General features: G+C 38.3%; 1 protein-coding gene across 1 annotated transcript in view; it reads right to left on the bottom strand.

Moving 5' to 3' along the window:
• The window catches only part of CFTR (CF transmembrane conductance regulator), a 208,169-nt gene that overhangs the window by 37,029 nt on the left and 144,919 nt on the right, over positions 1–26,221 (bottom strand). The window contains exons 19-22 of the mRNA XM_062207464.1: positions 19,946–20,096; positions 17,215–17,442; positions 14,571–14,671; positions 874–1,125 (exon numbers count right to left, since the gene is read on the bottom strand). Coding sequence (XP_062063448.1) covers positions 874–1,125; positions 14,571–14,671; positions 17,215–17,442; positions 19,946–20,096 — 732 coding nt within the window. The remainder of the gene's footprint in view (positions 1–873; positions 1,126–14,570; positions 14,672–17,214; positions 17,443–19,945; positions 20,097–26,221) is intronic.

The following is a 26,221-nucleotide window of genomic DNA, read 5'->3' on the forward strand; positions in this document are numbered from 1 at the left end:
CCAAATAAATAAAATAAAGCTTAAAAAAAAAAAAGAACTGGCTCTCTTTTATATTATATCAATAAAAAAGAACATCAGTCAGAAGCATATAAAACCTCTGTCTGGATTTATAGCACAGTGTAGAAGGAGAGATTTGAAGACAAAACAAAACTATGTTTACAGAGCATGAAGTACACAGAGGATGACCATCTCCTTCTCTAAGAATCAATTCCAAGAATCAGTATATATTGACAAAGTTCCTTATATGAGTTCAGCCTAGTGCTGAGATCCATAAGAAACATTTCAAAATAATGCACAATTATTTATGCTCAGGAAACAAAATATTTCTTAGTAAATTCTTTTTGTTTAGTAAGTAATTTTTGCTTACTAAATAATTTGGGAAAAAATTAAACAATTGACATCTTAATGAAAATCCCTAAAAAGTAAAAGCTAAAAATCAAAAGCCACTTGTTTGACACTTCACACTGTGCAAATTAGATAAAATTTAAGAAGACATTACATGGAATCAGCAGGAAAATATTCTCTTATTGGAAGATATTTTCAAGATAAAAAATCTTAAACATGTTATAATTGGGGTTGAATAGTATCTTTAGTTAATAACTTAGCAACAAATGAAATATCCCATAATACAATTGAAAATATCCTGCAATCACATTGAACATTAACCTAGGACTCCACAAATTAAATTTTGCATGAAAACTAGTAACTCCATATAATCTCCATATAATAGTAACTTGAAATGTGAATGCTCAGTATTGATCCTAGTCTACAATAATAGTGTTACAAATGAATTCTCCTAACACATTGCTTTAGGCTATCGGGCTTCGCTTACTGAACACAGGTCTAACAAAGCAAGCAATGTTGAAATCTCACCCTCTGGCCAGGACTTATTGAGAAGGAAATGTTCTCCAGGATGGCATTTCCGCTGTCTATATATTTTGCTGTGAGATCTTTGACAGTCATTTGGCCTCCTGAGGGCCAGACGTCATCTTTCTTCACATGTTGATTCTCAATAATCATAACTTTTGATAGCTGGCAGTTACTGGATGGTTTGATGGATTTGGTAGGCTTAGTTTCTTCTGTTGGCATGTCAATAAACTTAAAGACTCGACTCACAGATCGCATCTGAAAGGAAATTAACAAAATTTTATTTTGGTTTAAGAATTGCAGACAATGTCATAATTAATTTGATGTCTCCTAAAAAGTAAAAATAAGATGTGATGCAGATTATTCATCACTCGGCTGTCAGTTTTCAGTGAACTAACAGGAAATAATTGGATATAATTAAAAGCTTAACCTTAGAGAATTAACCAGAAGTTACATAAATGGGTTCTGAATAGACCTGTTTATTTTTGTGATCACTTAATTCTCAGTTATGCAAGCCATACATAAACAACCAATCTATTCTCAAAGAGAATAGATGATGTCAACAGGAAATGTTTACTCTACAACAAGCAGTACTGTACAATGCTGTGCAGTGGGTATTTTATAATAAAATTTACCACACCTCAAATCACTACTGAATATTGCTTTTCTCTTGAACTACTTTAATAACTATCAACAATTCTTTATGTCAACGGGGTGGTAAGTGGACTCTTGATGCTTTGTCAATTTTAAGTAACTTCACAATAATCTTCAAATAAATTTAAGTCATCAGCAGGCATGCATCTGTAGTTAAATAATTAATTATCTATCTAAGTTTCATAAATGTCCATTTCCAGTGCTGAGAAAAATGAGAATACATATATTTGAAATTAAATATGCATTGACTTTTTCAACCTATTTATGTAACAATTATGTACATCTTTAATGTGCATAGAAATAAAGAATTTCAACTATTTTTAAAGGTGTTTACTTAAATTATAAGAACATATTTCTCAGAATAATTATGCTTTATTAGATTCAGAATATGGTTTTTATAACAGCTTTGCATATGCTAGGTACTCAATAGATATTTGGTCAAGTAATAAATGAGTGGAGGAATGGAGATGTTACTGAATAAATATAAATAAATAAAGATGAATAACAAGAAAGAATTTGAAAATTTTGTATCACTACAATTTTATTTTTAAAAGACCATCCTTGTCATTCAGCCCTTCCTATGTGTTAATAGCTTGCTAAACAAAATTTTTACTGCTATTTTTTGAGTCTTACTAGTAAATATTGATGTTGGTTTTGTTCTTAAGTAACCTTTACAATATTAATGTATTATCATCTTATTTATAGCTAAGGCTTAGATTTTAGAAACAATTTTTTTAAAAAGTGGAAGAAATGTATTTGGGGCATTTTCTTGTATTATTTCTATTTTTCATTATCAAAAGGTAAAATTTAAAAATTCCTATTCTTTGTATGGAATGATTGATGCACAATGTATATGAGTTTAGATACTGATCCTTAATTTAACACATTCAACACCAAGGATTCCATCTTAGCAATTCTAACTTTATTGCCTGTTTTCAATGCCATTTATCAAGTCCCCTGTTTGTGAAGTTCTTTCTTATTTCTAGCAGTTCTTACTTCAGTTATCTTCATCTTGAAAGTATCTTTGAATTATCATCAATAATCATTTAAGGTTCAAGAAGATAACCCTTTTAAGTTGAACCAATTTTTAATAGAATTGAAAGGATTCAAAGCCCACACCCATCATAAATAACTCTAGAGGAGGGAGGCTGTAATAACAATTGTTCTCACGTGTAATATTTTCAATTCTGAACTATGAATGACTTTAAAATGTTATTAATCCTGATTCATTACTAAACTTTAATTGAAGCATGCTCTTGAATTTCATTCTTTAATTTTCTTTCTTTCTTTTTTTTTTTTTTTTTTTTTTTTGACAGGCAGAGTTAGAGAAAGAGAGAGACAGAGAGAAAGGTCTTCCTTCCATTGGTTCATCCCCCAAATGGCTGCTATGGCCGGCACGCTGCGCTGATCTGAAGCCAGGAGCCAGGTGCTTCTCCTTGGTCTCCCATGAGGGTGCAGGGCCCCAGCACTTGGGCCATCCTCCACTGCCTTCCCGGGCCACAGGAGAGCTGGACTGGAAGAGAAGCAACCAGGACAGAACCAGCACCCCAACTGGGACTAGAACCCAGAGTACCGGAACCGCAAGCAGAGGATTAGCCTAGTGAGCCATGCCGCTGGCCCATTCTTTAATTTTCAAAGAGAGTTGCTAGTCTATAGAAGGTCTGGAAGAGAAATTAGAATTATCATCAAAGTGAAATTACCAGGGAAATAGCTCAAATGCTTTTGAAATACCACACTGTATTTATCCCACATACAAATAGCATCCTTCTCTTGAAATGATTTAGAGAAATACTCAAATGTAGCTTAACTTTATGAAGTTGGGACTATTATTGCTGTATGTCAATTCAATGAATAATTCTAAACTATTCTTTGTTAAGCACTTTAGTATATCAAGAAGGGCACTATGTTAATTCTTCCAAACAATCAGTAAAACATCTAAGTATTGCTGTTTAAATGACTCAAAATTATACATAGTATTTTTATTTTATTTTATACTATTTTTATTTTTCATTTTATATATTTTTCAATATTTTTATAACAGCTATTTTGGCACCAACCAGGAAAATGTTATATACAATTTTCTTGAGTCTAAGTACTTGTGTTTGATTACTGCAAATTACACTGTTCATGATTGAGGCTCAGCACTGAGGATGAATCCAGAACTTCTAATGTCAAATGTGGTAAATGGAACATACCCATCAAATTTAGAAAGTGAATCTTTCTCCAACTCATCATTTTTTATATAGGATAGTTGCTCAAAGTGGCTCCAAATAAGACCATTGTAGTTACAGCATAGTCAAAGAAAGTGGGTAGTGCAGACACCTGTATCACGGTTAGTTTCATAACCACTGATGTGACTAGATAATATAACGAATTTCAAACCAGTTCCTTGTATCTCATGGGTTCTTCACTTTAAATATTCTACCTCCATGGGCTCTGGAGGGAGAAGTCTCATTCTAACCAGAGCAATGAAAATCATCTCAAGTCTTTCAAGTTTCAAAAACTGGCTTTTGAAACTCAAAATTAGATATTGAGAGTTTAAAATTTTTGAGCCATAGGAATACTGGATTTTATGCTTCAAACACCAAAACCTTAAAGGCACAAAGCATCCAGTTCATTCAAAAATGGCAGCCAAGACAAACTTACAACTGAAATACAGCGACTCTCCCCATCCCACAATCTGAGTCAAGGAAGCTTATCCACAAGTGGCAGTAATAAGAGGGCTTAGATATCATTTCCTCTAAAAGGGAGTCTTTTCATGCAACCCTGGTTCTATTGGTTCTATCCTCAAGGAGATCTGTGGGTTCTAAGAACAGGAGGCTTGAGCCTAAACTCCAAAATGAAGCCCAGTAGCCCAGTGCATGGCATGACACAGGAGTGGTAGAGTTCATGTTCATATCATGTTCAGGCACAAATGACTTGATATGACCTCAAATTTCCCTGTAATTCCAGAGTGATTCTAAGAAGAAACGAAATTAACTCTTTTGATTCCTCAAGGGCATGGAAGAAGCAGAGAGAAAACTGAGCAAAACACAGTTCTCAGAACAGGAAAGCCAAAGATTACATCTACCAGGACCACACACCTCCCGGTCAGATAGAACATCAGTGCATCAGAGACAATGAGTGGGACCCCGGGACAATGTGGGGCTAGATAGACACTCCATTCTGTAAACTCTACTCAGAACCTGGCAAGATCTCTGAATTCACTGAGATTGTTTCTTACATTTAGTAGAATTCATGTTCAAATAGAAAATAAATACAACTACATTGAAAGTAAAGTCATATTTCACATGCTTGATTTCATAGCCAAAACTTCATGGCTACATCTAAAGATAAACCTAGCTTTTATGGAGCCTGAAGCTTAGGTAACTCGGGGGATTCCTTTATAAAAAGAATCAAAATCATGTATATACTCTGAAGTATAAGGCCTCCTAATGGGCTCATGTGAGTTAGAGGACCTGAAGCTTACATCTCAAGGGCTTTAAGCTAAAGCCATACTCTCTATTACCATCACCTTGTTCAAAGCGTTCCTTGTTGTTGTCAAACAATGGAATAGTCAAAGCATTCCTCTCCTTCTACAGCTTAGCACCATGCAGTTATTTTAATAAATCTTTGTTCATAATGAATGAATTCATTGTTCTGGTTAATCCTCCGCCTGCGGCACCGGTATCCCATATGAACACCGGTTCTGGTCCTGGCTGCTCCTCTTCCAATCCAGCTTTCTGCTGTGTCCCTGGAAAGCAGTAGAGGATGGCCCAAGTGCTTGGGCCCCTGCACCCGAGTGGGAGACTGGGAAAAGGCACCTGGCTCCTGGCTTCGGATTGGTGCAGCTCCAGCCATTGCAGCCATTTGGGGAGTGAACCAACAGAAGGAAGACCTTTCTCTCTGTCTCTCCTTCTCACTGTCTATAACTCTACCCCTCAAATAAATAAATAAATAAAATCTTTAAAAACAAAAAAACAAAAAGAAATAAACACTTAAAAGAAAAAAGATGATTCCTAACTCCTCTATTCATATGTCATTGACAAAGATTGAAAAAAAAAAAAAAAGAAGAAGAAGAAGAGAAGGTTTCAAAACCTCTTCAGGAAGCCAGACTCCTCTACCTCACAAAAATATCTGCTTCCAGCCTTTTGGTTGTTGAGAAGCCAGGGCATCAAAATTTTACGTAAAACCTAGACTATATGCCACAACACACCCAAAGCCATGGTAATATAAAATGTACTTCCTATGTTTGAGATCTAGCCAGCAATGCTCTAAAGAGACTACCTGATTGGGGCTGGCACCGTGGCTCACTTGGTTAATCCTCCGCCTGTGGCGCTGGCATCCCATATAGGTGCCGGGTTCTAGTCCTGGTTGCTCCTCTTCCAGTCCAGCTCTCTGCTGTGGCCTGGGAGGGCAGTGGAGGATGACCCAAGTGCTTGGGCCCCTGCACCCACATGGGAGACCAGGAAGAGTCACCTGGCTCCTAGCTTCGGATTGGCGCAGCGCACCGGCCGTAGCGGCCATTGGGGAAGGGGGGGGTGAACCAACGGAAGGAAGACCTTTCTCTCTGTCTCTCAATCTCTCTCTCACTGTCTAACTCTGTCAAAAAAAAAAAAAAAAAAGAGAGAGACAGAGAGAGAGAGAGAGAGACTACCTGATTTATTATAGGAAGATTGCAAGAATTAGTTGTACAGAGATCACTCTAAAAACTCTCAGAATAGGAAAAACATCACAAATATCACGTGCTTTACAGGAGAAAGTTTCAAACTGTGAAGTACTTAAAAGGGGAAAATAAAATACTTTTAGCCATAGATCCAAGTAGGTCCACACTAAATGCTCTTTTGGCACTCACTAACAAAGACCCAGACCCAGGATATAGACATTACGATAATCTTGAGGTCATGTATGTAGATTCCAGAGACAGTGGGTATAAAAACAGACTCTCCAACCACAACATATTCTTGAAAACTCAGTCTATCTTTCTGCTTCTTGCTTGTACTTCTAGAACACCTGAAAAGTCCATCAAGTACCATATTTCTATAAATTATTAACAACATAATGAGTTACTTAAGGAATACTATAAACTCTAGTCCTTTAGTAAGTTATTATAGTCTGCTTTCTACACAAATGGTTTACATATTCTAACTGGGGCCACTCCCAGGGCAAGTCAGTGTCACTTTTTTATGACTGTCAGAAGTGATAGAGAAGGTAATCTTGAGCAAAGGAGAAAAAAATGCATTACAATTAATGATAAAAGGCATATCCTACATAAACAATAATTTAGAGTTTCAGTAAACGTGATACTAAGTACATCAACAGGCAAAGGCAGACACCAATGTTTACCCCGGTTGAATAAAAATTACAGTAAGCCATTATTTTGCCTAAGCTCTTACACCAGACACCAACAGACTGGATTAAAAATCAAAATGGACTCACTCATGCTAAAACCTGAAACTGATCTGCTTATCTTCCTTCCCAGAGATGACAGCCAAATTTCCCAAACAGGTCAGCTGCACTCGGCATAATAACAAAGCTCCCCTCTGCCTTAAATCTTATTCAAAAAGGAAACTTGAAGTAACCCAACATTAACCCTTCAGTTAATTTTCTTTTATACATTTTTGCAAACTTCTTTTTAATATTCCAGAAATCCCTTGGGGTTCTCATTTGCCTCTTCTACATACTCAAGACTCTAAAATATAATAATGTTTTCTCTTTCTCGGTTCTTGTAACACAGTGGTTCAGTTCTTTGATCGCCTCTGATAATCGTGGTGGTGAACAACTTAATCCACGAATTTAGCATTTGGGGTTCTACACTGATAGGTGATTTGTATAATACCCAGAATAATGCCTGCATATTAAACTAATCAAGAGTTGAAATTGTTCATATAAAAAGGGTCCAGAAGATAGAAAATATCAGAACTGGCAGGAACCTTAAAAATTTTCCAATTAAAACTGCTTCATTTTACAAAGCAGATAAATGAGAACTTCACAGGCTGTGACTTGCCTAAGGCCTCACAGCTTCTTAGGTGTCAAGGTCAGCATGGACTGCAAGGGCACTTCTCCCCCTACTCCCTCCTACCCCTCATGTCCTTCTACATGATATGGAGAATGGATATACAGAATAGCCAGATGAAAAGACGTCTTGGAATAGAGGTCAAGAGAGGAAAATATACCACAGAGATCATGAAATAAAAAATAAAAAATAAAGAATTCATGATGAAGAGACCAATAAAGAGGAAAAACCAAAATGGATTTTCCCCCTTAGAGTGTTATGGCAGAAAGTACTTTCAGTATGGGAGAATGAAGGATCAGGAGCCATGAAGAAAAGCCAGGTTCCCCTGTTCTCCTCCCACCAGGTTTCTTGTTGGTCATTGAACAATCAGTCACTTGATCTTTACTGGAACTCAAAATAAACACAGGCAGTAAAAAGACAAAGGAGAAAGAGAGGGAGTTTCTATTGACAGAAAACTGTTCTCAGATTGCATCAATCTTTCAATAACTTTCTGAAGCCTCATTAACTGGAATTTAAATGTGAGCCCTGCAGATACCATGTCTTCCCTACTCAGCCCAGTGGCTTCCTTCCTCTTGTCTTATTAGGAACACACAGTTCAGTAGGGTACCATCGAATGGAAACAGGGCTGGTTTACCTGCTGCTTCACTCAGAGAATTAAGCAAGCAGGATAATGTTCCCAGATCTTTCAGTTGTGCTCACTCTGTGGCAAACACTTGGGAAATGACACAAATTAACTGCCTCATTACAACAATGCAGGTATGAGCACTTTATTGGTTGCCAGATGCCTTGATATCACGAAGCTTAGAACATCTCCTTGGGCACTTTTTCAAGCTCTTGTTTATTGATTTAACCTTGATGCATATACAAAAGTAGAAATCTAGATATGTACTGATTTTTTGAGTTATATAATGATTAAGTAGATAAGAATAAGAGAAAGAGAAGCTTTATGTTAATAAAAAATGGTAGGCCTCTAGTTAATCCAAAGAAAATAAACCAGTCACAGCCTTGCTAATTAAGGAAGCAAAAGATAAGATATAGGATCATAGCTTGATCAATAACAACTGTAAGAAAACCCACCTAATGTTTGAATTTGGAATATGAAGTTAAAAGGAATTAACACTTCACTTTTCATTCCATCTACAGGATGCTAAGGGAAACACAATTGAAATGAATAGAGATACATATGCACAATTTGTATTTAAAAGAACAAATGAGAAATAACAGTTCTTAAAACACTGAGCTATCGGCCGGCGCCGCGGCTCACTAGGCTAATCCTCCGCCTTGCGGCGCCGGCACACCGGGTTCTAGTCCAGGTCGGGGCGCCGGATTCTATCCCGGTTGCCCCTCTTCCAGGCCAGCTCTCTGCTGTGGCCAGGGAGTGCAGTGGAGGATGGCCCAAGTCCTTGGGCCCTGCACCCATGGGAGACCAGGAGAAGCACCTGGCTCCTGCCTTCGGATCAGTGCGGTGCGCCGGTCACAGCACGCCAGCCGCGGCGGCCATTGGAGGGTGAACCAACGGCAAAAAGGAAGACCTTTCTCCCTTTCTCTCTGTCTCTCTCTCACTATCCACTCTGCCTGTCCAAAAAAAAAAAAAAAACAAACAAACAAACACTGAGCTATCAATTGAAATAACAAAAAAAAAAATCTCCAAACATGGGATTTTCCAGTGAGAATTATTAAATATGATAGTGATAATTTAACTATTTTAAAATTTTTTCTGGGGGTGATCAACAGCCTATTAAAGTATATTATTCATTAGAAGATCATGTTCAGATGATTTTTAGACTACATTGGTAGGCAGAATAGAAGTTTGTCCCATTTCAGGCCAGTGCCATGGCTCACTAGGCTAATCATCTGCCTGCAGCACCGGCACACTGGGTTCTAGTCCTGGTTGGGGTGCCGGTTCTGTCCCGATTGCTCCTCTTCCAGTCCAGTTCTCTGCTATGGCCCGGGAAGGCAGTGGAGGATGGTCCAAGTGATTGGACCCTGCACCCGCATAGGAAACCAGGAGGAAGCACCTGGCTCCTGGCTTCAGATTGGCGCAGCGCGCCAGCCATTATGGCCATTTGGGGGGTGAACCAATGGAAGGAAGACCTTTCTCTCTCTCTCTCTCTCTAACTGTCTAACTCTGCCTGTTAAAAAAAAAGAAGAAGTTTGTTCTATTTTAATGATCTCTAGAGACCTTGCATATATTTTGCAGGGATACTGAAAAGGAACTCATCCTCTAAATGTCAAGTCTACTGGAAGACATTTGACTCATGTGTTTTATGAACATATAAACGTACCACGATGGCAGCTGGATGCTTATTTAGAGAGCAAGATAAAGGTCTAAGCTAGAGATACGAATTTATCATTTATCAAAAAAAATGGTTTGTGATCCATGGGGTTAAATAATAACAGCTAGAAAGAGGGGGGATGAAAGAAGGCTGGATTATAGCTGGCATTTAGAGGTCTACAAGAGGAGAGAGGCCAGCAAAGACGACTAAGAAGGAATCATGGAGGTAACAGTAAAATGAGAAGGGAGTCATGTCATGAAAGCGAGACAGAAAGGATCACAAGAAGGATTTGTCCATAGAAAATATCGCTGAGCAACTGAGGTAGATAAGGATACAGACATTGGCATTGGCATTCACATTGGCATTGGCAAGATGTTGGTCCTGAATCATGGGCATAATGAGAATGAAACGAAGTTACTTTGTGTAAAGAACAGAAGGAAAAAAATGGAGAAAGGCACTTTTCCAAGAAGTTTCACTGTGAATAGGTCAGACAAATGAGGTGGTAGCTAGGGACAACAGTAGAGTATTTTATGCCAGTACAAGTCCCACAAAGAAGGGGGACATTGCATAATATTGGCCTGTACCTAGGAGCAACGGCACAGAGGGGAGGGAGGGAAGTTTGAGTGAAGGTGCAGCAGGCTGGTGCCTCTGATGGGAAGAAATGGGGGAATTTTCTCTGGTTGCTTCTATCTTTTTTCTATAAGTATATATCAAGGTCATTGGCTGAAAGTGCAGGGGGTAGAACTATTGGAGCACCTGAGACGAAAGCTATCTTAGAGAACAAAATAAGGAATTTATTAGGAAAATGTAATGCAAGGGTTACTGGATGGTCTCAAGTGCCAGGATTTGAGATGTATGATCATAAATACCAAGTGACTCTGGGGAGCAGACGAGTGTTATTAGCCAAATCTTGCTTTTACTAGTTGCATGCTAAAGAAACATACACACCTGGTGTAAGCAACACTTGGAGGTTAAAAAAAATAGCACCATGTTGCCATTTTTTCTAACTTCATAGTTCTGTGGAAGTTTGACTCTGTATTCATGTCTAAGCTAGGCCAGACAGATAAATGTAACAGTTTCCTAAGTAGCTTTGCACTAAAGAGTTCAGAGTGTATGTGAAATAAAACAGCCTGTGTGTTCCAGTTTATAGTGAGCTGTAAATTCAGTTAACAGCTTAGTAAAATAACAACACGCTGAGCTTTTACTTCACACCTCTCATATTAACATCACCATAGAAACATGAAACCCAGGGCACAGCTATATCTACCTATCCACTACATGCAATATAGGCCAAGATGAAAATAAAAAGGCTTCCTATATAATTTGAGAAACTGCACAGGTGACAGCAGTATGATGGGAATTAACAATGAGATAAATGCCCACAAATGCCCAGGAAAGGCTATCTGGCAGGAAAACAAATACCCACATATTCAAACAAAAGAACATGACTTTTTAAAATGAGATCAAAGGCAAATATTGATACTTTTCATAGACCGTATAAGAACATAATAGGTCCTTGAGAAGATCCTTATGCCACAGATGAAAGACACAAGGTCAAAACACAAATTATAAAGCCTTGGATGCCCATGTGAAAAACGTTAGTGAAAATACCTTACAGAAATTCTCATGGAGATTGGGCATGCAGAATGGATATACTCCAACTAAACATATGACATCAATGTGTAGAGGCTACCACAGAAACCAAGCAATTAATATGACAAAGATAAAGGAACTGTTCAGAAATAAGGTGAAGAGATGTTTTTAGATAAAGAAGTATAGTGCGTGAGAATTTTAAAATGTTTTGTTGAAGTTTTAGAAAGTTTAACAAAGAATTCAACAAATGCAAGCACAATATTAATTGAATATTCTGCTACTTTCTAACAGGAACAGTTTTACTTACATTTATAAGACCCAACTCCAAAAACATACTGGAATAAAACTAAGTGAAGAAAAATGTGGAGATACCGAAAAGAGCTGGTAAAACTAAAAAGAATAATATTAAAGGAAAAGAAACTCTACTCACATCATGTTGAGGCTCAATTATATTACAATGAATTATTAAAGTACTTAAATAAAAATACGAAGACACATAGGAAAGAAGATTGAAAGGAAATTTTGAGGAGGGAGAGAGGGGAGAAATATGCTGACGAGGACACTGACTTCCCACATAAAAGTATACAGGTTCAATACTCAGGTCTTTATCCAAGTCCAGCTTCATGCTATTGCAGACCCTGGGAGACAGCAGGTGATGTCTCAAGTAGTTGAGTTCCTGCCACCCACATAGGAGTCCTGGACTGAATTCCCAGCTCCTGACTTTGGTACTGTCTAGTCTCAGCCATGGTGGGTATTTGGGGAAGCAATCAATGAATGGGAGCCCTCTCTTTCTGTCTCTACCTAACCAAATAATACATTTTTTTTTTTGACAGGCAGAGTGGACAGTGAGAGAGAGAGAGACAGAGAGAAAGGTCTTCCTTTGCCGTTGGTTCACCCTCCAATGGCTGCTGTGGCCGGCGCACCGCGCTGATCCGAAGCCAGGAGCCAGGTGCTTCTCCTGGTTTCCCATGTGGGTGCTGGGCCCAAGCACTTGGGCCATCCTCCACTGCACTCCTGGGCCACAGCAGAGAGCTGGCCTGGAAGACGGGCAACCGGGACAGAATCCGGCGCCCCAACCAGGACTAGAACCTGGTGTGCCGGCGCCGCAAGGCAGAGGATTAGCCTGTTGAGCCACGGCGCTGACTCCAAATAATACATTTTTAAGAGCCATGCAACAGTACTTTTTAAATATTTATTTATTTATTTGAATGGCAAAGTTACAGAGAGGCAGAGAAGGCGGGGAGTCTTCCACCTGCTGGTTCACTCCCCAAATGGCTGCAATGGCCAGAACCAGGCCAACCCATGCCAGGAGCCAAGAGATTCCTCTGGGTCTCCCACGCAGGTGCAGGGGCCCAAGGACTGGGCTATCTTCTGTTGCTTTCCCAGGCCATAGCAGAAAGCTGGATTGGAAGTGAAGCAGCCGGGACTCAAACAAGCACCCATATGATATGCCAGCACTACAGGTGGCAGCTGTGTCCACTATGCCACAGCGCCAGTCCTGCAACAATATTTTTAATTATCTTTTATCCTACAGTTTTTAATAATGATATTTGTTCTGATAGGAATTGGTTATACAAATTTTATAGCTGAATAATGTTCTTGGTTTGAAAGTAAATGACTGGTCTCAGGGAATAGGGAAAGGAACTTAAGTAAAAAGTGTAATTTGGGTTTCTGGACTCCACAACTGCTGTAATTAGGAATGAAGAATGATTTTAAGTGCATTTCTCCAGAAAGACCAAAAGAAGTCAATGATACCGCTACCCAGATCAAATATACAGTCTGACTGAAAATTATACATCTGGTTTTTAAACTAAAATTGGGAAAATCTGTATAGCTTCCTTTTCTCTCTTACATATAAATACCACTGTGGTTCCTGCAATTTTAAGGAATCAAAAGAAGTTCTTTGTACATACTAATAAAGAACACACATGTTGTAAAACATTGACCATGCAAAAAGGCAGAAGGTAAATGATTGACATGTTAGAAATAAGAAGGGTGCCATCTCTAAATACTGTGGAAAATTAAAAATAAAAAGATAGGGCCAGCACTGCGCTGTCCTAGGTAAAGCTGCCACCTGCGAATTTGGCATCCCATATGGGCACTGCTTCAAGTCCCAGCTACTCTACTTCTGATTCAGCTCCCTGCTAATGTACCTGGGAAAGCAGTGGAAAATGGCCCAAGTTCTTGGGCCCCAGAATCCATGTGGGAAACCTGGAAGAAGCTCCTGGCTTTGGCCTGACCCAGACCTGGCCATTGCAGCCATTTGGGGAGTGAACTAGCAGATGGAATCTCTCTCTCTCTGCCTCTCTGCCTCTTTTTCTCTGTGACTCAGTAATTCTGGCTTTCAAATAAGAAAATAAATTTTTTTAAAAAGGAAAAGTAATATTTATGAAAAAAGTTATGCTGCTAAATTTGAAAACCCTCTATATAGAAGTACTTATTAAACAAGTTACCAAAGCACAAACTTAAATAAGCACAAATAATGAAGAAAATCGTGAATAAGGTTAAATTCATTCAACTTAAAAGCTTCAATTCATCAAAAGACAGTATACTGAGGAATTATGCTTGAACTGTACAGAACTGATAGTTGGTCCAGAATTCATAAGCTCCTACAAATCAGTTACCAAAAAAATAACATTAGTTGGAAAATGAGCAATTGACATGAATAAGCATTCACAGAAGAGAAAAGCCAAATGGCAAATAAGCATGTACAAGCTACCTGTCTTTTTAGTAATCACTTTCCTTCCACCAGATTGCCACACTTAAAAAGTCTCACAACATCAAGTGTTGCCAGCAATATGGAGCTATGAAACTTCTGAGATTCTTTTGAAGAGAATCTACACTGGTACAACAGATTTGAAAGCAATTTGGCAACATCTGATAGAGTGTGGATCAATTCCATGACCCAACAATAGTACTCCTAGGTATCTGTACTAGAGAAGTCTTAGGCAGAGAAACATGTGAACAGTCTTCTGTTCACTGAAGCATTAGATCTTCATAGTAGTCATATGGATGAAAGAAGAGCTACGGGTTTAATGAAAGGTGCACGGTGGCCTTCAATTAGTTTGCAGAATTTTATTGCTTAAGCCATACATTGGGTATATAGTTATCCCTTATGTCATCATCTACATTTTTGTTTTTTCTTATATTTTTCACCAAACTAAAAAAAAAAAATAATGACTTACCAAGCTATCTACATCTATGCTGGAGTTCACAGCCCACTGCAACGTACTCATGATATTCATGGCTAAAGTTAGAACAATACCAACTCTTCCTTCTCCTTCACCTATAGATGGAAAAGACATATCAAAAAATGTTGTTTCTCTCTTCTGTGAACTGGTCTACTCATGTCTCTTTTATGCCATATTTCATACTAAATTCACATTTCAGTTGTATACTAACTTTAATGATCTTTCATTTCAGTTCACCACAGCCTCTTAGCAGTAGCAAATACCCTGCATATAGTAGGTGTTCAACACATGTGACTGAATATTGGGAAAAAATTGCTCTTTTTAAAAAAATAAAGCAGCTATTGAAAGGGTTGTTGATATTGGGTAGATATCAAGTTATCTTTTATACTATTACTCTATAAGTAGTAATAGTGATAGATACTGGAATAAGCAATAGAGAAAAAAAAATTCCTGTGTTCAAATGAGCTCCTTTAGTCAGAATCAAGAGCAAAGGGTATTTGAGAAGCATCTGTAAAATGTATACATGTGCTTCCCAGCTTTTCAAGGAGAATTTTCTCTGCTAATCACATGCTGTTGTAAAGAAAGTGGACTTAGAGCTCATTGGGCAACCAGAAGATTAAGAGGGCTACCATTTGAAAAGAGAAGATCACCCATTATGTTAAAAACAACAACAAAACCAACAAAAGATTAGTTTACTTGAGAAGAACTATACTTCTTGAATCAGACTAAATGGTTTTTCAGGGCTGGGGGGACCACTAATTAAAACTCATAAATATCCAGTATTATGGCTCTAAAATTCCCTAGGAGGAATATTCTTAAATTATTTATAAATTTGTTATCTTGCATGATAAAATTGTTACAAGGTTCTAAAACTGGGAGAAATAATTCATCCTGTTATTAATTGAAATTTTGGTAACCACAAAAATTTCCAAAAGAAGGTATAACATAGAGAGCACATACATGCTCTTTGTCCTAAATCATTTATTTTAAATAGGTACAAAGCTACTAAGAATTCAGTATATTGCTTGTTCTGAAGGTTAAGATGAGAATAAGATAAAATTTTAATACCATGTACTATAACATTTATTGGGTATTTAATATGAACCAGGCACTACACTGAGTTTTTTGCACAGATTGTATTTAATACTTGCCACAGACATTATGGGCTGGGCACTATTATTGTGTATATTTACAGATAAGGAAAATGAGGAGTTTAGGAAAGTTAATTCATACATACAAGTTAGGATTCAGCTAAAGACCAGAAGAGCCAAGGATGAAACAAGTTGGGTAGCCAACAATCACATTGACTGAGCGTCTAATTTGATTGGGAGGTTCCGTACTATACTGATTTTTAAATGTTTTGACTATGACCCCTGGCAAATCAGGACTTGATTCTACTCTTAACCATTATGTTAGAATACATGACACATCAACTCATTGAATTAATTGCTCACAATCTTCCTTCAGATGATTCTGACCTCTGAATCTGTTTCAAATAACTTAAAAAATGTAAGATTCTCAATCTATAAAGATGTTTCTTTCATAAAGTCATTTGTGACTTTACATTCCTTTCATAAAGTCATTTCCCAATGAACGAACATCATGAACCTGTTATCCTCATAGCAGCTAAGTAGACTACAGTTGGACGTCTCCCTGAGACAAAAGGAGTCCATTTTCTGAAAAACTCTCCTGTTAATTTAGGGGACCAGAATGAAAAGGCCACATAAAGTCCATGTGGCAAGAGTGGTAGTACACCCAGAAAACCAGACTTCAGGGAGAAAAATGAATGAAGGTGACTCAAAAATGAAACAGATCCAGGTCAGCATCTGGACTCAAGAGATGAGACAAATAGCTGAGATTGACTCTCTCATGACAATGGTGCCACCTGTCCTGGGTCTCCTTGAACCCTCCTTTTGATCTGTTCTCAAATCTAAGCAACACAGCAGAATGGGCATGGATCCTGCCTTTTTGTCCATTGTCATGTGGTATCATGTTTCAATACTTATGGCTCAGACGTTCAATTTCTTAAATTAGGGGAACTCATCTACATACATAGGTTTTTATTTCACCTTTTTTTGAAATATTCTGAAATTCAAAACATTCGTATTTGGAAAAGTATGGCAATTTTATTTATTTCTCTTTTGAGACAGTTTTTCTTCTTTCAAAGTTCCCATTACATAATGAATTTTATAAACTACTTGCTCAAAGAACAAAACTTACCAGCTAAGGGGATTATGTGTATCTGTGTGTGTAAATGTAGGTTTTCCCTCCTCTTATTCAAAGAGCTCTTTAAAATAGAGATCTATCAATTCTGAAGCCAGGGATGTTTACCAAGATGAGCATGAAGAGACAACATTTTTCTTTAAATCACAGATTGACATTCTGTGTGGCTCAGTTTTTTAAACAGTACAATCATGAATATTACTATATATAACTCCAATTCAAAGAAATTATTTGTTCAACAATAAAATAGTAGAAATTCCAGGAGATCATTTTTTCAACAATAATCCAAGTTTTTTTAAAATTTAAAAAAATTTAAGATATCAAAACTGTTTAAGCCATAGGAATATAGTATTTCATTTACTGACAGAGTTTTCACTACAAATGCTTAGCTGAATAGTTAATAAAGTCATTGTACCTGTTGTTAAAATGGAAATGAAGGTTACGGCAATGAAGAAGAGGACAAAAATCATTTCTATCCTCATTTGGAACCAGCGTAGTGTTGACAGATACAAGAACCAGTTGGCAGTGTGTAAATTCAGAGCTTTGTGGAACAGAGTTTCAAAGTAAGGCTGCCGTCCAAAGGCACGAAGTGTCCATAATCCTTTCAAGCTTGTAACAAGATGAGTAAAAATTGGACTCCTACCTGAAATGTTCCATATGAAACAATGCAAACAATGCAAACACACAATTCAATTCCATATTAGCAAGTACCTGAACAAGATTAACTTACAGTAATACCATAACTACTATGGGTCAGAGATGTTGATCATTCAGTGCCATACTTTGAATACATATGATTTGTTATGTTATATTTATTAAGGATTTACCCTTTTTTACTTACCTACAAAATATGGGAATTTATTATAAAATTACTACTATTATTTTTTCATATTTCTCTGCTGCCATTACTTTTTTTTTCATTAATCCCAAATACATTCCTGCTGGAAAAACAAATTTCTTTTCTCTTGAGACCTATTTTTAAGTGCCTCAATTAACAAAGTTTAAGGGAATTGATTCAGTGGATGATCCTGGAGGCACAAACATATTGAAAATTCATTCCGTGGCCGGTGCCGCGGCTCACTTTGCTAATCCTCTGCCTGCGGTGCCAGCACCCCGGGTTCTAGTCCCATTTGGGGCGCCAGGTACTAGTCCCAGTTGCTCCTCTTCCAGTCCAGCTCTCTGTTGTGGCCTGGGAGGGCAGCGGAGGATAGCCCAAGTGTTTGGGTCCCTGCACCCGCATGGGAGACTGGGAGGAAGTACCTGGCTCCTGGCGAGATCGGTGCAGCGTCGGCAGTAACGGCCATTAGGGGAGTGAACCAACAGAAGGAAGACCTTTCTCTCTGTCTCTCTCTCACTGTCTATAATTCTCTCTCTGTCTCTTTCTCTCACTGTCTAACTCTGCCTGGCAAAAAATAAAAAAATAAAAAAGAAAGAAAATTCATTCCCTGAAAATGCATCCCCACCAAAGCTGTTATGGAAAAAAGATGCTTTCCAAACAGAGATTGGGGCATGCAAAATGAGAGCCCCAAGACATAAAAGAAGGCTATCTACCCTGGCTCCTAGGTTCAGTTCACCCCAGCTCTAGCCATTGCTGCCATCTGGGAGTAAACCAGGGGGTGGAAGATCTATTTCCCTCTCTCTCTTTCCCTCTCTCTCTCCCTCTCTCTGTAACTCCACCTCTCAAATAAAATACTTAAAAACAAAAGAATGCTATATAAAGACAAAAAAAAAAAGCGAATAATTTTCTCTAATATAATTAGGGAAATTTTCTCTAATATAATTATAGAACCAGAGAAACCTTTGGTAATAGCTGCACTCTAATTTTTAAAATTTAATTGATATAAGTAAATTATGAATGAGTGTCATATACACCAACCCTGGTAAAACTCTCTATAATTGTCTTAAAACCAAAATGGAGCCACATGGTCATTAATTAACAAAAAGAATTACCATATTCCTAAGGTTGTAATTATGAAGTCTATGACGTTTGTAACTCTAAAGCTGTATATTTCTGCATACATTCCTATGGACTTACTTTTAAGGGAACAGTTTAAAAACTTGTCATGGGACCCAAAATCCCCTTAGGCTGGGTGGTAAAAATACCATCTTAAGTATTAAAGTGATCATATGGATAGAATTGAATATCTGGTAATAATAATATAATTAAAAGGGAGTGAATGCTCCAACATGGGCAGCAATCCACGCAGCAGACTCACAGAATGACAATCACTTTAAATAGCATTCTGACCTCAGAATCAGCCCTTAAGGTATTCTGGTGTAGCCGAATTTCAGGCATGGAAAACCAAGACACTGTGGCAAAAAATGTTCTACATGAAGGGCCTCTGTGAGAGAGATCCCAGTGGAAATAAGTGGTCATCAAAGAATTCTCTTAAGGGAGGAGAGAACTTCCATTTTGCTTATTGCCTTGTCTAAATGCTGATGGAGTTTGAGGATTCAAAAGCCTTCCAAGCCTAGGCAGCTTATGTCAAGAGCCTCAGGTGGTCATGACATCATACATAAAAGTGTTAATTGTTAACTTCTGTCCTCAGAGTTGTATTATAATTATGTCTAAGTGCTCACAAAAGATGTATCATTCTTAGGTGCTTCTTTAAAGTTAATTAAGTTTCTAAAAAAATAAGTGAAATTAACTTCAATATGCAATGATTTTGAACAGCCCTTGGCTTAATTGTTGAGGAACAGTGTTTTTAATGTGTTTTTTTTTGTGTGTGTGTGCAAATTGTTGAACTTTTTACTTAGTATAGAGTTGGTCCTCGTTATAAAGTTAATTGAAAGTGGATCTTAGTGGAGAATGCAAGAGGGGTGGGAGTGAGGGTGCGAGGGGGATATGGTGGGAAGAATCACTATATTCCTAAATCTGTACTTATGAAATGCATGAAATTTGTATTCCTTAAATAAAAGTTTTCATTGGGGAAAAAAATTAAAAAAAAAAACACTATGAATTGATTTCAAAATTTTGTTCACATCAAAATAAGCTTTTAATTCCAGAAAGAAAAAAAAAACAAAGAAAAAAAGATACAACAATCCATATGTAATTTGTGATGCAGTTTCCTCTTATGTACATATACTTAAATAGCTTACATGGCTTTTTTTTCCCCAAACTGATCACCGCATATTCAGCATCATACCTTCAGATTCCAGTTGCTTGAGTTGCTGTGAGGTATGGAGGAAGTATGCTCTCAATAAAATAAAGGCTGCTATCACCGGAACTGTTGCTAGGAAGATGTAAGGTTTTAAAACCGAAACCACTGCTATGGCTCCAATCACAATTAACAATAACTGTAGAATCAAAGAAAATACATAAGTTAGAAAATGCTGGAATTACAAAGCAAATAAGGTGACATCAGTGATGTTACCAGTCTGTTCTGTTCTTAGAGACAGATATCTTCCTAGGGAAGACAAGCATGTCAAAGAACACTTTTCACAGGTTCTGTGACACTGTTAAAAACATTATTTAAGTCACTTATAGTAATGTTTTTAGAGAGATTGAAAACATGATGTTTTTGATCATGGGGTATTCTTATTTTCCAGCCACTTTAAAGAGTTGAATGACAAAAACATTTTAAATAAATATGAATGCTCTGAGCTGATTCTCCTAAAATATAAATTAATTGAAATTTTTAAGATTTTGTTTTTATTTGAAAGCCAGAGTTACAGAGTGAGAGGGAGGGAGACAGAGAGGGATATCTTCCATCTGCTTGTTCACTCCTAAAATGGCTGCAATGACCAAGGCTGAGCCAGATTGAAGCTAGGAGCTAGGTGCTTCTTCCCACATGGGTATCTAAAGAAGTGCAATTTCTTTTTTTTTTTTTAATTTTTTTTCTTTTTTTTTTTTGACAGGCAGAGTGGACAGTGAGAGAGAGAGAGAGACAGAGAGAAAGGTCTTCCTTTTGCCATTGGTTCACCCTCTAATGGCCGCCGCGGTAGCGCGCTGCGGCCGGCGCACCGTGCTGTTCCGATGGCAGGAGCCAGGTGCTTATCCTGGTCTCCCATGGGGTGCAGAGCCCAAACACTTGGGCCATCCTCCACTGCACTCCCTGGCCACAGCAGAGAGCTGGCCTGGAAGAGGGGCAACCGGGACAGGGTCGGTGCCCCGACCGGGACTAGAACCCGGTGTGCCGGCGCCGCAAGACGGAGGATTAGCCTGTTGAGCCACGGCGCCAGCCAAGAAGTGCAATTTCTAAAGATGATGACTTAACCAAAGAATAATAGCCTAAAGATGTATTTAATTCCACCAGTAGTTCTGTCTATATAAAAATAAAAATTTTAAAAATTAAATTGTGCCCATAGATTTCAGTTGGATAAAGTAATTACATTTGGGTCATCCTCTGTTGGTTTCCCAGGCACATTAGCAGGGAGCTGGATCAGAAATGGAGCAGCCAGGGCAAACCAGCACCCACATGGGATGTGGGCATTTCAGGAGGCAGATTTACCCACTATATTATAGCACTGGCCTCCCTGAAATACTTTTACTTTGAATGAACTTTAGTATGTGTTTCATTTAGATTTTTTTTTCATCAGGCATTCAGAGCCAGAGTTGTGGTACAGCAAGTTAAGTTACCTCTTGCAAGATCAGCATCCCATATTACAGGGTCATTTCTTGGTTGATAGATTACTGGGTACATATGACCTACCTAATTTGAGTCATGAAGACATAGAAAACCTAAACAGAACAATAACCAAGACAGAACTCAAATCAGTAATAAAGACTCTCCCAACAAAAAAAATCCCAGGACTGGATGGCTTCCCTGCTGAATTCTACCAAACATTTAAAGGAGAACTAACTCCAAATCTTCTCAAGCTATTCAAAACAATCAAAAAGAAGGGACTCCTCCCAAATTATTTCTATGAAGCCAGCATCACCTTAATTCCTAAACCTGAAAAAGATGCAACAGAGAAAGAGAACTACATACCAGTCTCTCTGATGAACATAGACACAAAAATCCTCAACAAAATACTAGCCAAACAAATCCAAAAACACATCAAATAGATCATCCACCTGGATCAAGTGAGATTTATTTATGGTATACAGGAATGGTTCAACATTCACAAATCAATGAATGTGACACATCATATTAAGAAATTGAAGAACAAAAACCATATGCTTATCTGAATAGATGCAGAGAAAGCAATTGATAAAATACAGCAACCTTTCATTCTGAAAACTTTAAGCAAATTGGGAATAGATGGAACATTTCTCAACACAATCAAGGCAATTAATGACAAACCCATGGCCAACATCATACTGAATGGGGAAAAATTGGAAGCAATACCACTGAGATCCACAACCAGACAAGACGCCCACTCTCACCACTGCTTTTCAATATAGTCGTCAAAGATCTAGCCAGAGCCATTCGACAAGAAAAAGCAATCAAAGGGTTACAAATTGGGAAAGAGGAACTCAAACTAGCCCTATTTGCAGATTACATGATCCTATACATAAGGGATCCAAAAGATTCCATTAAGAAGCTATTGGAACTCATAGAAGAGTTTGGAAATGTAGCAGGATAAAAAATCAACACACAAAAATCAAAAGCCTTTGTATATGCAGCCAGTGCCACAGCTGAGAACAAGCTTCTAAGATCAATCCCATTTACAAATAGCTACCAAAAAATAAAATACCTTAGATTAAATTTAACTAAATATGTCAAAGATCTCTATGATGAGAATAACAAAGAAAGAGAGGAAGATATAAAAAAAATGGAAAAATCTTTTTTTTTTGGGGGGGGGGGCAGTGGTTCTTTTTTTTTTTTAACTTTTATTTAATGAATATAAATTTCCAGTATACAGCTTATGGATTACAATGGCTTCCCCTTCCCATAATTTCCCTCCCACCCGCAACCCTCCCCTCTCCCGCTCCCTCTCCCTTTCCATTCACATCAAGATTCATTTTCAATTCTCTTTATATACAGAAGATCAATTTAGTATAAATACTTCAACAGTTTGCACCCACATAGAAACACAAAGTGAAACATACTGTTTGAGTACTAGTTATAGCATTAAATCACAATGGACAGCACATTAAGGACAGAGATCCCACATGAGGAGCAAGTGCACAGTGGCTCCTGTTGTTGACCCAACAAATTGACACTCTAGTTTATGGCGCCAGTAACCACCCTAGGCTGTCGTCATGAGTTGCCAAGGCTATGGAAGCCTTCCAAGTTCCCCGACTCTGATCATATTTAGACAAGGTCATAAAAGACAGGTTGAGGATAGTAACCAATGATCCTAAGAGTGGCCTTAACCAGGTCTGAACAATTATACAGCATTAAGTGGGGAAGAGGACCATCAGTACACACAGGTTGGGAGTAGAGCCATTGGTGGTAGAGTAGAGGTTATGATTACAAAGGAATGAGGCCCAAGTGGACTAGACAGGGTCTAGAACAAAGGACAGAGTCATTATTAGAGGAGCTAAGAAAGGTGCTGTCTAAGCTACAAGTAATTTTTCTGATTGAGAGGCAAATAGAACCTGATATAAGGGGCTTGATAATAATCTGTTGGGCTTTAGGCCTTGTAAGTTAAGAGGCCCAGACCTATCTATCTCTTCACATGGGGTATATCCTAAGGGAGGTGTGAACCTCCTAGGGGAAGGCACTCTGTTGACTTTCATTACTTGGCTGGCCTGGGAGGAGAGCTGGCCAGGTAAAGGCAGGGGGCATCTCTAACAAGAAATTTACAGTTCTGCCTGCAATGTTGCTGACCCTACTTGGCTGTCCCCTCAACTGCAGTGGTCACTTTGGAAGTTGGGCTGAGTGAAGGGCTTTTCAGCTTGGAGCCAATAAGATCTGTGGCTCTGACCTGGGCATCCTTCGATTCCAGGGCAGGTCCATTTCCAGTGATCCAACTCTTGGCAGAGCTGCCAGGGCTCTTCACAAGCTGACTTCTGCTGAAGCCCAGGCTTACCACATTGAAAGCCACTGCAGTGGACTGGCCTGTTGGGTCTCCTTGAGGGCAGATCACTGTACAGATCAGCCATTAATAGGCCTGCCACCCATTGCTTCTGATGCCTAGCTTTCTTTTCCTCCTGGTTTGTGTTAAAGCAGACCAGACGATGCAAGTCAAGGGAGTGCCCGTGTCCCATCTCTAATCTTTGGTGGCCTGAACTACAAGTCTATAGTCACAGGCATGTTCTGTAGTAGTTTTTCTAACGTTCATGGATTAGGAGAGTAAATATCATCAAAATGTCCATACTACTGAAAGCAATTTACAAATTAAGTGTGATACTAATATAAATACCAAAGACATTCTTCTCAGATATAGAAAAAATGATGTTGAAATTCATATGGAAACACAGGAGACCCTGAGTAGCTAAAGCAATCTTACATAACAAAAACAATGCCAGAGGCATAATAATACCAGACTTCAAGACATACTACAGGGTAGTTATAATCAAAACAGCCTGGTACTGGTACAAAAAGAGATGACCAACAGAACAGAAAAGAAATGCCTGAAATCAATCCAAGCATCCACAACCAACTTATCTTTGACAAAGGAGCTGAAATCAACCCCTCAAGCAAGGACAGTCTCTTCAACAAATGGTGCTGGGAAAATGGACCGCCACTTGCACAATCATGAAGCAAGACCTTTACGTGACACCTTTCACCAAAATCCACTCAAAATTGACTAAAGCCCTAAATCTACAACCTGACACCATCAAATTATTAGAGAACACTGGGGAAAACATATAAGACATCAGCATAGACCAAGAGTTCTTGAAAAAGACCCCAGAGACACAGGCAATCAAAGCCAAAATCGATAAATAGGATTACATCAAATTGAGATGCTTCTGCACTGCAAAAGAAACAATCAGCAAGGTGAAGAGACAACCGACAGAATGGGAAAAAATATTTTCAAATTACACAACTGATAAGGATTAATAACCAGAATATATAAAGAGAATAACAAACTTAACAACAACAAAACAAACAATCCAGTTAATAAATGTGTAAAGTACTTAGACATTTTTTAAAAGAGAAAATCTAAATGCCTGACAGACACATGAAAAATGCTGAGGATCATTATCTGTCAGAGAAATGCAGATCAAAACCACAATGAAGTTTCACCTCACCCTCGATAGGATGGCTTTCATACAGAAATCAATAAAGAATAAATGCTGGCAAGGATGTGGGGGGAAAGGTGCCCTAATCCACTGTTCATGGGAATGTAAACTGGTAAAGCCACTATGGAAGACAGTATTGAGATACCACAGAAATCTGAATATAGACCCACCATATGACCCAGACAGCCCACTCCAGGGAATCTACTCAAGGGAAATGAGTTCAGCATATGAAAGATCTATATGCACCTCCATGTTTATCACAGCTCAATTAACAATAGCAAAGATATGGAATCAACCCAAATGCCCATCAACTGAAGACTGGATAAAGAAATTATGGGATATGTACACCATGGAATACTACACAACAGTCAAAAAAAGTCTGGTCATTTGCAACAAAATGGATGAAACAGAAAACATCATACTTAGTGAAATAAACCAGCCCTAAAGTAACAAATTCTCTATGTTCTCCCTGACATGTGATAACTAATAGAGCACCTAAAAGACAACATGTAGAAATGAAATTGATGATTTGAGAAGCAATAATTATGAACAGCCCTTCTCTTGACTGTTGAGGAACAGCTTCTTATTCTATATTTTTATATTTTCCTTTATAATATTTTCCTTATCTTTTTATGTTCCATAAGATTCACTGAATGCTATACATAACATAGAGTTAATCATATGTGTAAAGTCAATTAAAAATAAATCTTAGTAAAGAGTAAGAGTGACGGCCAGCGCCATGGCTTAACAGGCTAATCCTCTGCCTTGCGGCGCCGGCACACCAGGTACTACCCCCGGTTGTGGCACCGGATTCTATCCCAGTTGCCCCTCTTCCAGGCCAGCTCTCTGCTATGGCCCAGGGAGGCAGTGGAGGATGGCCGAAATCCTTGGGCACTGCACCCGTATGGGAGACCAGGAGAAGCACCTGGCTCCTGGCTTCGGATCAGCGAGATGCGCCGGCCGCAGCGGCCATTGGAGGGTGAACCAATGGCAAAAAGGAAGACCTTTCTCTCTGTCTCTCTCTCTCACTATCCACTCTGCCTGTCAAAAAAAAAAAAAAAAAGAATAAGAGTGACAATAAGAAAGAAAAGAAGATGAGGGGTAGGAGTAAGGAGGGAGGAGTGGTGGGCACAGTGGGAAGAATCATCAAGACCATAAAACTGTAATTGTCAAATGTATGAAGTTTTCAACAAAGCAGTATAGTTCTACATACACTCATACAGACTTACCTATAAGGGTATGACTTAACAACTAGCCATAAGACCCTAAAATCCCATAAGCTGGCTGATAAAAGCAGCAGCTTAAGTGTTATAGAGATCAAATAGATAGGAATAAGGGGTAAAGT

Source organism: Lepus europaeus, chromosome 1 (assembly GCF_033115175.1).
Source record: "Lepus europaeus isolate LE1 chromosome 1, mLepTim1.pri, whole genome shotgun sequence".
NCBI lineage: Eukaryota > Metazoa > Chordata > Mammalia > Lagomorpha > Leporidae > Lepus > Lepus europaeus.